This window comes from Pipra filicauda, unplaced genomic scaffold, assembly GCF_003945595.2.
Source record: "Pipra filicauda isolate LSUMZ 115617 unplaced genomic scaffold, ASM394559v2 scaffold3_size10097308_pilon, whole genome shotgun sequence".
In the NCBI taxonomy this organism is placed as follows: domain Eukaryota; kingdom Metazoa; phylum Chordata; class Aves; order Passeriformes; family Pipridae; genus Pipra; species Pipra filicauda.
The window spans coordinates 1,253,291-1,263,907 of record NW_024104532.1 but is presented as its reverse complement, the minus strand read 5'-3'; the positions used below and the strand labels follow the sequence as shown (position 1 = coordinate 1,263,907).

At 44.6% G+C, this 10,617-nt stretch overlaps 1 protein-coding gene across 2 annotated transcripts in view; it reads right to left on the bottom strand.

The window, feature by feature from the left end:
* Window positions 1-698: 698 nt before the first annotated feature.
* ITK (IL2 inducible T cell kinase) overlaps window positions 699-10,617 on the bottom strand; it is a 28,701-nt gene continuing 18,782 nt past the window's right edge. For both annotated transcript variants that reach the window (XM_027718585.2, XM_039385244.1), the window contains exons 8-17: window positions 10,539-10,593; window positions 8,381-8,460; window positions 7,598-7,734; window positions 6,755-6,829; window positions 5,895-6,066; window positions 4,984-5,200; window positions 4,194-4,258; window positions 3,987-4,105; window positions 1,316-1,473; window positions 699-770 (exon numbers count right to left, since the gene is read on the bottom strand). In XM_027718585.2, coding sequence (XP_027574386.1) covers window positions 699-770; window positions 1,316-1,473; window positions 3,987-4,105; window positions 4,194-4,258; window positions 4,984-5,200; window positions 5,895-6,066; window positions 6,755-6,829; window positions 7,598-7,734; window positions 8,381-8,460; window positions 10,539-10,593 — 1,150 coding nt within the window. The remainder of the gene's footprint in view (window positions 771-1,315; window positions 1,474-3,986; window positions 4,106-4,193; window positions 4,259-4,983; window positions 5,201-5,894; window positions 6,067-6,754; window positions 6,830-7,597; window positions 7,735-8,380; window positions 8,461-10,538; window positions 10,594-10,617) is intronic.

Sequence of the window (10,617 nt, the reverse complement as noted above, 5' to 3'; positions counted from 1 at the left end):
CTTTTTCTCATTCACTATACAGTGCAATCTGAGACAATTTCAAAACTCTTCAGCACGTTGCTTTTTCACTTCCTCTCTTACAAACTCTCGTGCACACACAGACACCTCTTCAGTTTACCAGGTATCTGAATCCTGTTCCTGTTATGCCACAGCTGCAGAAAAAATCATGCAAGGGAAAACAAAACCACCTTAAAATATCGGTGTCAGAAATGCAGTCACTGTTCCTATGTTTCCCAGGCTTATTCATGTTCAGAGCTTTCAGGTCCAGCCCACTCTGTATTAGAGAGCTGTGGAGATTCTAAATGTTCCTCCTCAGTTAAAGACAGGTTTTTCTTTTCCCTTCATTTGGGAGTTCACAAAACTGGAACAGCAATGTCAGATCTCTTAGTTTTGAGGCTGTATCTTCAGGAGAAATACCTTTGCTGGATTGTGTGGTTCAGGACTCTGTGCTCAATTGCTGCTTCTGCTTTTGAGATGCAAACCACATTCTTGGCCAAACCAAAGCCTATGTCTGTCTAGGCTCTGGAAGACCTGGGGATATCTTGTCTGTCTGGAAGTACCAGCCTCTGCCCTCTCTTCTCCCCAGGCATATGGCAAGTGTTTATGGTGAGAGGATTCCTGTTAATGCTTTGTGTGGGGAAAATCCAGTCTTCTCTTCTCTCAGGACTCTCAGCTGTGCTGAGTGAACAGTGCCATGATTACAGATCATACTCAGAGATTTCACTCAGCTGGAACAGCAGAAGAGAAAAGGCTGGCCGCTCGTCTTTCCTCTGAGCAGGGAAGAGAAGAGAGAGGAAGAACATTTTTGTCAGCTTGTGAGGAATGGCAAGGTTAGCAAGGAAAATCTTGTGAAGAAACTGAGTATTAACAAAAATACAATCTATCTCTATAGAGAAAAAGCCAATGGAAGAACCAGCTTCCTTCTGTGCAGTGTTTCTTTTCTATTAGCAGTGAATTTTGTCTCGTGGACACTAAGTACCTTCTAATGGCTTGGCTGTCATTTTTACCATCACTGTTAGAACTCAGCCCCACAGATCTGCAGCTTTCTTAGGAAGGAAACTTTTGAGTTAACTAGAGTTAGGTGCACTACATGGGCTCCTTAGAGAAGTCAATGCACTCTATAGAAACAGCAGATTAAATTAAAGGCAGAGAGACCAGAGTTTGCTTGCTGGTGCAGATGAAAGCTACAGTGCTTCACATCCAGGATTTTATCTTTTGTTAGCATGTGATGTGTACACCTCTCTCTCCTCCTTTAAGCCAAGGGAAAGAGAGCTCTTGTCTTTGTGAACTGGGACTCTCCCATGACAATACTAACCATCCTCCAGCAGTGGCTCATGACATCATAAATTGCCTTGGAGGCCAGCTTGGGTTTGTAGAGCCGAAATCCTGCATTGATTTCTTCCACCACTTCTGCATTGGTGCGATTCTCATAGGGGATTTTACCTTCACTGAAGACCTCCCACATCAGCACTCCTGAAGCAAAGAAATGAGAAAAATCACAAAGAAGCAAATAAAATCCTCAGCAGACCTGTGGCCACCTTCCACCTGTTCTTCTCTGCAGCTCAACCTTGGTGTCAGCTACTTGGAAAAGCGTTTTCACTTGGATTCTCAGTACACATCTGAAAAACCAGGCAGGCCCTAACACAGCTGTACAGTTCTACGATGCCAGCCAGGATCTCTGCTGTGCACTGGAATGTGTGGAAGTACCAGTTTGACTTCTCTGCATCCTACTTTGTCATAGTCTAGCACACAGGGATGTCTTTCCCCATGAGTCAGATGCTGTGTTATGTGTCAGAAAGCAGAGTATGTCTTCTCCAAAACTGTGAAGAGGGAATGCTGTGCATGTGCTCCATCCAGATGTGTAATCTGGGAAAGAGAACCTGCTTTTTGTCACTGATTCAGTTTATCTATTTTTGCTTCCAGTTAATCACATACAAGAGACATGTCACTGATGTTCCTGCGTGCAGTGTGTCCTGTACCCAAAGCTGTTAATTTTGGCAAGACTCAGTAGCAATAAAGCAATATGAACTGCTCCATTCCTGTTAGCCAGCTTAGTGCAGGGAACTCCTCTCCTGAAAAATGTCCTGGGTGGTGTGATTCGCTGGGATGAATTCACATGCACTCATAGTGGAATTTCAAAGGATTGAGGCACATTTTTCCTCTTTTCCTGAACAGTCAAATGTTTTCCTATGATTGCTGTTCAGAGCAGTACAGAAACTCATGCTTCTCTAGTGTGGTGGAAGAGAGACAGGCAAAGACAAAAAGACTGAATACACTGCAGTTGGCCTCCAGGTCAGAGAGGGTCTGCAAACTGAGTGAATACAAGGCATCTGGGTTGTTATTAGCTTTAATTTCTTTGATCACCTATTATGCCTCACTGAGTAAACTGTGTTAGAAAAGGGAGACAGACTATATATAGACTGTTCTGAAATAAAGTTGTGCAACTCCATAGTTGCACAGTTGCACACTCAGCTTTGCTCAATTACGCCTGCTTCCATCTTTGACATCTTCAAATAGGAAGATGCAAAGAGACTGATACTGGCCCTACTGAAGAAAAAGCAAAGTAGTTGTACTCCCCAAGTGTGCAGATTCCTGCACTGGGAGCTTCTCACACCCATTTTGTTCTCCTGGGCACAGCAGGATTTCAGACCTGGCAGAAGAGATGAATGGGCTGCGGAGTAGCAGAGCAGAAAGCTGCTCACAGTCATGAGACCATGAGGAATCCTCTTAAGCAAACCCCACTGGATGGGGAGATAACGAGTCTGACAGATGTACAACCCGCCGTCTGCACATCTCACAAAGAAGGACTGACCAACACAAGCAAAGTTCACCTATATTTCATTCAGATCTGAAACTGGAGTAAGCCAACTTCACCAGGCTTGGCTTGACTGTAAATCAATCTGAGCACCTTCTCTGGAAGCATCTGGCTCTCAGTGTACAGGCCAGTTTCCGATTTGTGAAGCAGAAGAACATTCCTACCAAAGTAGCACCTCTCCCCATGTCACTGCCACTTCGCTGTGAGGTGTCAGCAATAGCTCCACTGACAAAAGCTGTCCCTTGTCATTACATGGTGAGTGCTGACAGCCTCCTCCACATGCCAGGGAACATGGAAAGAGGAATGGTGCTCTCTGAAGCATCTCCCTGCTGAGTTTGTGAGGGAGGCTGTGTGGGTCTGAGCACCCAGTGCCCACCACGCTGCTCATAGCCCACCCCAGGAGTGCACAGCTTCAGGCACAGCAGAAGAGATGGGAGCCACAGCAAAAAGCAAGGAAAGCACAGCATTCACAAGCACAGACTAGGAAAGGTTATAATCCTGCATTATTTACTGCTGGGCCTGGAGCTGAGTGGCACCCCATTGACTGTGTGCTGTGCACAGCACACTGCCCCGATTCACTGCAGTAACAGAGATTTGCATGTTGGCTGGAGAGGGGCCAGGGCCATGAGTGTGCCAGATCTACAGCCCAGGGGATAGCCTTTGTTATGGCTTTGGGGAGAAAATATACAGCGGTGTTCTTATCTGTGAGGGTCCAGAAGGGAGACCAAAGAATGGACGCAAATCATAAAACAATGCATTGGGGAGCAGGAAATGAGGTGAGAAATGGGAGCAGTGAAATTATATTTTCAGATCAGCATAAAGCAAATGGACTCAGCAGAGCAAACTTGGAAAGGCAGAGGGTTTGAGTGAGGAATCAGTGCCTAGGACTGACATGCAAAGAGATGGACTGCCTAAATATTATCCCTTTCCTCTGCTCTGTTCTCCTCTCCTCTGTAATCTTGTCAGTGGCTCTCTAACTTTTTCTTGGACACTCCTGCTATGTCAGCAGAAAGCACAGTTCATTTTTTGATATGATATAGCATTGCACAGCTATACAACACCCTAAGAATCCAGAGGATATAGTGTTTAGAAGAGTTTACTTAAGGACTGAGCCCTTAAGTTTTCTAAGCTGGGATTTGTTGAATTTCTTCCATTTTGACAAGTTTCTTACCGAATGACCAAACGTCAGATTTGGTGCTATAGTTGCTGTAGGAGAAAACCTCTGGAGCAGACCACTTGACTGGAAACTTGGTACCCGAGGAGCTGGTATACTGATCATCAAGGACAATCCTGGAACAGGAAAAGAAGGGAGAATGCTGAGTAACTCCCCATCCCATGACAACCCTGCAGGGACCGTGCACGGCCTTAGTGGTATTACCTTGACATCCCGAAGTCGGACACTTTGACCACCTGGGATTCCCCCACCAGGCAGTTCCTGGCAGCCTACAAGGAAAGAAGGTGCAAAGGCAGCAGGTCAGAGCTGAAAGACTGACCTGTGGTGGCTTTTATCCTGGCACAGCAGATAGTGCTTAAAAAAGAGCATCAAAGTGACATTGTGCCATACAAAGAGGACAAAACCCTGAGCTTCTCATGCTTTCAGTACATTTTACAGCATGTCCCTGTTGCCAGAAAAGCTGTTCAACCATCAATCTGGCTTTCAGGCCCTTATTGCCCAGAAAGGGCAGAGAAAGACCCTAAAATATCCACAGCTACTCACAGTCCTTGCTCCCTAGTGAAACAGCCACAGTGACCAATGGACCTTGATTGAACACCACCTAATTAAAAGTATTTGATCATCAATGCATGTTTATACATGAATTATGCAAAAACAGGTCTTTTTTTTTTCCCACTGATTTTAGACATGAAGAGGAGTCAGTACCCAGGAACTGTGGCTCTTGGGAAGCAAAAGAGTCCACTCAGGAAGGAAGAAAAACTTTATAGCCTTGTTTCTTCTCTCCCAAACACAATTAGGGGAAATAGATTAATCAGCAATCCAGGGGTTGTTTTTTTTTTCCCCTAAAGTATTGGTACTGCTTCTGCAATAAGGGCAGATACAGGATCCCCTGTAAATATGTAGGAGGAGTGTGGAAGCTGAAATTAAGGAAGGAAGAAAGCACAGGAAAACATCCACCCGGAGCAAAGGAAAAGTCTATGTGGGACCAACATACCAGGTCTCTGTGGATGACAGAGTTTTGTTCCAGATAAGTCATTCCTTCACACACATCTTGGCACATCCCCAGCAGGGTTTCCTTTGAAAAAGTGCCCCGCTGGCTCCTGAGGTAGTCAGACAAGCAGCCATTCTCCATGAACTCAAACACCAGGCATATGGGAGTGTTCTCAAAGCACACACCATAAAGCTGGACTAGCTTGGGGTGAGACAGCTTCCTGTGGGATAGGGAGGGAAGGTGGAAAAGAATAGGCTCAGTGCCTTCTATTCTTACAGCAACTGGTTAATACACAGCTCCATGTGCCACTGTGCTGCACCCTGCTCTCTGCAAAGGCCAGCTCTGCACATGGGTAGACCAAGTCTAATGTCAAGTAGGTCTAAGTATCATCCCTTTTCAATGGTAATGGTCACCAAAAGACTTTTCTGCATGGAAAATCATACAATCAAACAAAAATAAAATCAATTTCTGTTTGCTTTGAAGGGAGGGAAATGCAACAAATACAAATAAAGTCAATAAAACCAAAGAGGATATATTCAGTTGTGCAAAGCAAAAAAACTTTTACAGATAAAGATTTTCAGTAAAATTTCCCTCAAATTGTAAGATATTTCTCCATCTAATTATTTTTGACAAAAACCACTTTGCTTTCCAAAATGTACTATCAGTGAACCCTGCCTTCTTCAGCAGCAGAGATCTGGAAGAACATTCTGGATATTGATAGACTTCAAAGCACAATAATTCACCTACACTTTGAATTGCCTTCCTTTGTAGCTGCCAGAGCTCACCTGTCTCTACTACTTAGATACATAGCAGATAATCAAAGTTTGAATTCCCCATTCATATTCCTGGCAACACTTTAGTTCAATCTTACGAATCCCACAGTGGCTGATTTTCTTGGTGAATCTGCTACTTACATCAAGACTTTAGCTTCCTCAATGAAATCCTCTTCAGACATTGCTCCCTCACGGATGGTCTTTATGGCTACTTTTGTCTTGTCCAGCAAGTAGCCAAGGTAGACCACCCCAAACTGACCACTGCCAATCTCCTGCACACGGGTGAGCTCAGAGGCATTAATGACCAATTTCCCTGTTGATTGTAAGGGGGAAAGAGTAAGGATTGAGCAGTAGGATGTCAAACAAAAAGCTTTTGTGGGAGATAGGACGTGGTGTGAGACTTTCTGTCTCTCCCTCAAATTGCCTGTCTGACCTTTGATAGCTCATTTGATTAGCCCATGCTGCAGGTCATGTTCAAGAGTAGGAACAACAACATCCCCTTTTACCCCTCCTTTGTCTTGTCTATCCAGTTCTTCAGGAAGGATTGTTTCTGCCATACATATGTGCACTACTGAGCACAACATGGGGTTTGAGTTTCTTTGATGTCTCCAAGAATTACAATAAGGATGATACCAGCAAAAATTCTGTTGACAACAATACTCAAATGGAGGCATCTTTCAGGAGAGACTCAGCTTTCATCAAATTGTGCTGTGATCCCACTCCCATCCCCTTTGTTCAGCATTCATTTTAGTATTTAATGTTGACTTCATTGAGACCCTGGGATTCTCATCACTCCCTCAAGGCCCTGCATTGTCGGGTCAGTCACCAATGGTAATGGCAAAGATGATAATCTAGTGAACAGTGCAGTGTAAAGATCTGGAGAAAGCTATTTATTATGGCTATGGTCACATGAATATTCATCAACATCCACGGGGATATGCAGGATCAGCCAGCTAACCAGGGAGGAATGTGATTCCCATGCAGTCATGAGGGTACCATACCATAGCTCAGCCCTGCAGTGATCGGGGCCTTCTTTCTCCACGAAGACACTGCATACCTGAGCCGAGTGACGAGACCTGGGGGACAGAGGGAAAGGGGGGTCCCAGTTATTGTCACAGCCATGGGCAGTGTGGCTGTCACTACCCCAGGAGGCAGTTTGGATACTCAAAGAAGGTTTATTGTATTGAATTCTCAGCTCCACTTGAGGGCAGCTGAACTGCTCAGACTGATTTCCTGCCTGTGAGAAGGAAGCCAATTCTGAGCAGTTTCAGCTTAGTTTTCATTTTTGCTCTGTCAGCAAATGTGAGCTGTGAGTCTCTATTAATTCTGATGAATTTCCAAATTATACCTTTTATTTTTAGGGTATTTTTGAAGTCTAGGATTTCCTGTAGTACTCCTGCACTGTAGGGATGGGAGTCTTTGGTGACTCCCATGTCTGGCTATGGGTCCTGGCCATGTCCCTGACTTTGTGTCAAATCAAGGTCCAGAGATATATCACCTCCAGGGCAAGAAGGCCCTGCTGTGTAATTCAAACAGGTAGCTTGGCCTGGCAGTGGTGATCCACTTCCAGGGCTCTCCATGGTATGTCATTATGGCATCTGTGTTGGCCACAGTCAGCCTTAGAAGGACAACTAGAGTGAAGATGTAATGCTGGAAGTGGAAACTGGACTGAAATGGTCATTTTTCTGCCATCCAAGTGCCCGGATAAGTGGAAGAAGAGATGATGCCATTTAACATTTCATTGTGAGGACAGAGTGCTTGGGAGCCTTTCTTCACTCAAAACAGCCACCTGGCTGCATGGGGTAACCCAACAACTTCCCTGGTCAGCTTTGGCCTTCACTCACCTCCTGCATTGTGCTGGTGGTAGTTGATGAGGTCAGGGATGCAGTCAAACACGTGCTTTTCTGCCAAGTAATACCGCTTGGGAAAGTCAGTTGTCTCATTGATGTGATAATGCTTTATAACAGGATTGTTGTCTGTGCTGAAAGAGAGGAGGTTTTCTTTGAGGAAAACTAGGTTGCAGCACAAAGACAGGAATCTGGGGTATAAACAGAAGAGTAGCAAGTGAGAAAAGGGGAAAACCTTCCCCCGGAATGAATGGGAGAGGAGCAAGGAGTGAGTGCAGTTGCTAATTAAGTCTGTGTACTTGTATGTTTTCCTTTTCACTCATAGATGGTCTCATCTCTAGAAAGGCTGAGGTTTCCTGATAAGACAAGGTTAAGTATAAGTTTCTCTGCCTCTTCTTTGTGAAACAAAAGCTTCTGCCCCATTACTGAAACCCTTTCACTAATCTTGTGCTACCCACCTCTGATGAGTCCAGCACACAGTCCATGTTTATCCCATGGACACTTCAGCTGTGGGGACAATTTCATCAGAATTACAACCCCAGTGATGTCTAAGGCACTATTTATAGGCACATATTTAGATGCAGGGAGAAGTGGAGCCTTTAAAACACTTTGCGACTGGCAGCTGACTCTCTGCCTTTTTTGGAAGTGTTTTCCTCTATCATTTTCATGAGCCTTCTGCTCTCTCGTTATAATGCCAAAACAACTATACAGAGATTACACACTCACAGAAGCCGTTTCATTGATGTAATTGATGTGAAAAGCTGCTGAGCTCAGCTGTACCTTAATGCTTTGGTGAAAACAGAGACTGTGTACATGCCAGGCTGCCTCGAATCTCTCACCATGAAGGCGCCTTCCCTACCCTGGAACAGGAGCAAAGGAGAGAAAACTGGTTAGAGACATAATGGAAAAAAAGAAGCAGGCTGGGGGCAAAGCTGTGCTAATTTCAGCCCTGTCAACTGCTCAGTCATGAGGATGTGCTAAACGTGTAGGGAAAAAAAGAGCCTCAGCCCACTGACAGAGCTTGGGGTGTCCCACGCACAGCTCTGGTGGCTGCCCAGGGCCTGCAGGTACACCCCACTGGTGTCTCTTGGGTGCTCTGTGCTTTTAGCTCAGTTTCCTCTCAGAGCTCTCAGAGGAAATGAGACTTAGGCACTTGTGCTGAGTTCATGTGGCTGTGCCTCTCTGTCCCTCCAAGCCTCTCCTAGAAATTCTGAACCCATTGATTGCCTTCAACCCTATTTGACAGAACATGTGTTCAATGAAATGTGCATCCGAGTGGAAAGGCAAACCCCTCTGAGTGCTCTCTGTTGAGCAGCTACAGAATGAGAGCACAGTTTATCAACACAAGAGAATCCATATGGGAGTGTATGAAAGATAATTTACCAACGTATCACAAATGGGAAAAGCTTGGACATGATGCTGCCCTTTCATAGGTACACCAGTCATCCAGTATCTAAACATAAATGTGTAGGAAAGCTTCCTGCACTCTGGCACTCACAGAATAATTTTCCTTTTTAACTTTTCGTTATGATTGTTTTCTACTCATCTCAATGCTAACATGTCTCAGGCCATGATCCCGCAGGGCCAGACACTGATGGATCCGATGGCAGTGGAGGAGGTTTAACATCATAGTTTTGATGGAACTTGCTGCACTGGCCTATATATTGATAATAAAAACGTTTTACTTCTGTTTGCAGATAAAGATGCTTTTCATCTGGCATCCCAAGTGCCTGATTATTTCATTCCCTCCTTTGCTTTACATGGTAGGTTTCCTCCATTTTATATGCCTTCTACTCACCCACAACACTTCATGGAAACCTAATGCACCAAGTGCACCCTCCCTTGGACCTCTTCCCACCTCCCCAGAGGACTGATCAGCTCCAGTATCTGCACAATGCAATATCCAGCACAGGGAAGCTCTGAAAAGGGTCTCTGTGCTGCTGTAGAAGCATCTATATCATGCACAGTGAGGGCTTCAGGACTCATTTCCCTGGCAAGTATCGAAGGTAGGCAAGTTTTGGTGACAGCATCCTGCCTGAGTTTCTTTAAGCTATATTTTTGTCCTTCTTTCTCACTTGATACCAAGCCTGGCCAAAGATCACTCTCAAGCTTGGCCACATTTTTTGGGGGAGCTGTGAGGGTTGCAAAGCTTTGAACCAGAAGCCTCTGCAGCCACACGAGGGTAGTTGCCATAGAAAAGTTGTGCTGGTAGGACCAAGAGGAAAAAAAGGATAAGATATTAAACCGTGTGTGGACATGTCCTGTAGTAGTTTATAGGAGCTAGAAGAATTTTTAAAACCACACAAAACCACTTTTATTTCCATAAAATACTGTCATTCCAAGCAACAACATCTATTTGGGTCACCTGTTAGCATAAGAGCTTATTTAAAAACTGAGGTTGTGTTTGTGTGGAAAATCTGAACAAGAAGGTTATTCTTTATATTTTCAATACAGTTTTCACTGGAAAACTCTGGCTCAACTGAAAAATTAAAGATGTGTGCTCACATGCACACAGACATACAAAACTAAAAACAAACTCCAAACCCATACTTTTGGCTTTTATCCAAAATATTTCAGCATGATTTCACTTAAATTTTCAGAGAACTAATGGCATCCACAGGCCTTCTGCAGAGACTGAAAAGATGTGCTAATATCATGGTTTTCAATTGACACAGTGTTCTGAAGCAGTGTTTTCTGCTAGCCACAGTTATTGTGTGAGTTTGGCTAAAGCAGGTTGGCACAGCTCTCTGCCCATGCTCAGCAAACATGGAGGTAAGGGGGTGGTGCTGGTGGTCCTTTATCTGGCATCTCACACTAAGGCCAGTAATGCAGTAGGAACCCAGGGTTCAGCTCTCTTACACATAGCAGCCCTTGCAGGCTTCATTTGTCATTAATTAATTAGTATTTCCCATCCACCTCATACATAACACTGGTTTACCTCATCCCTGAGGAGAGCTTCTGCTTTGCTTCTGCTGATGTTCTTGTTGTACCACCTGAAAGCATCAGAAGACTCTGAG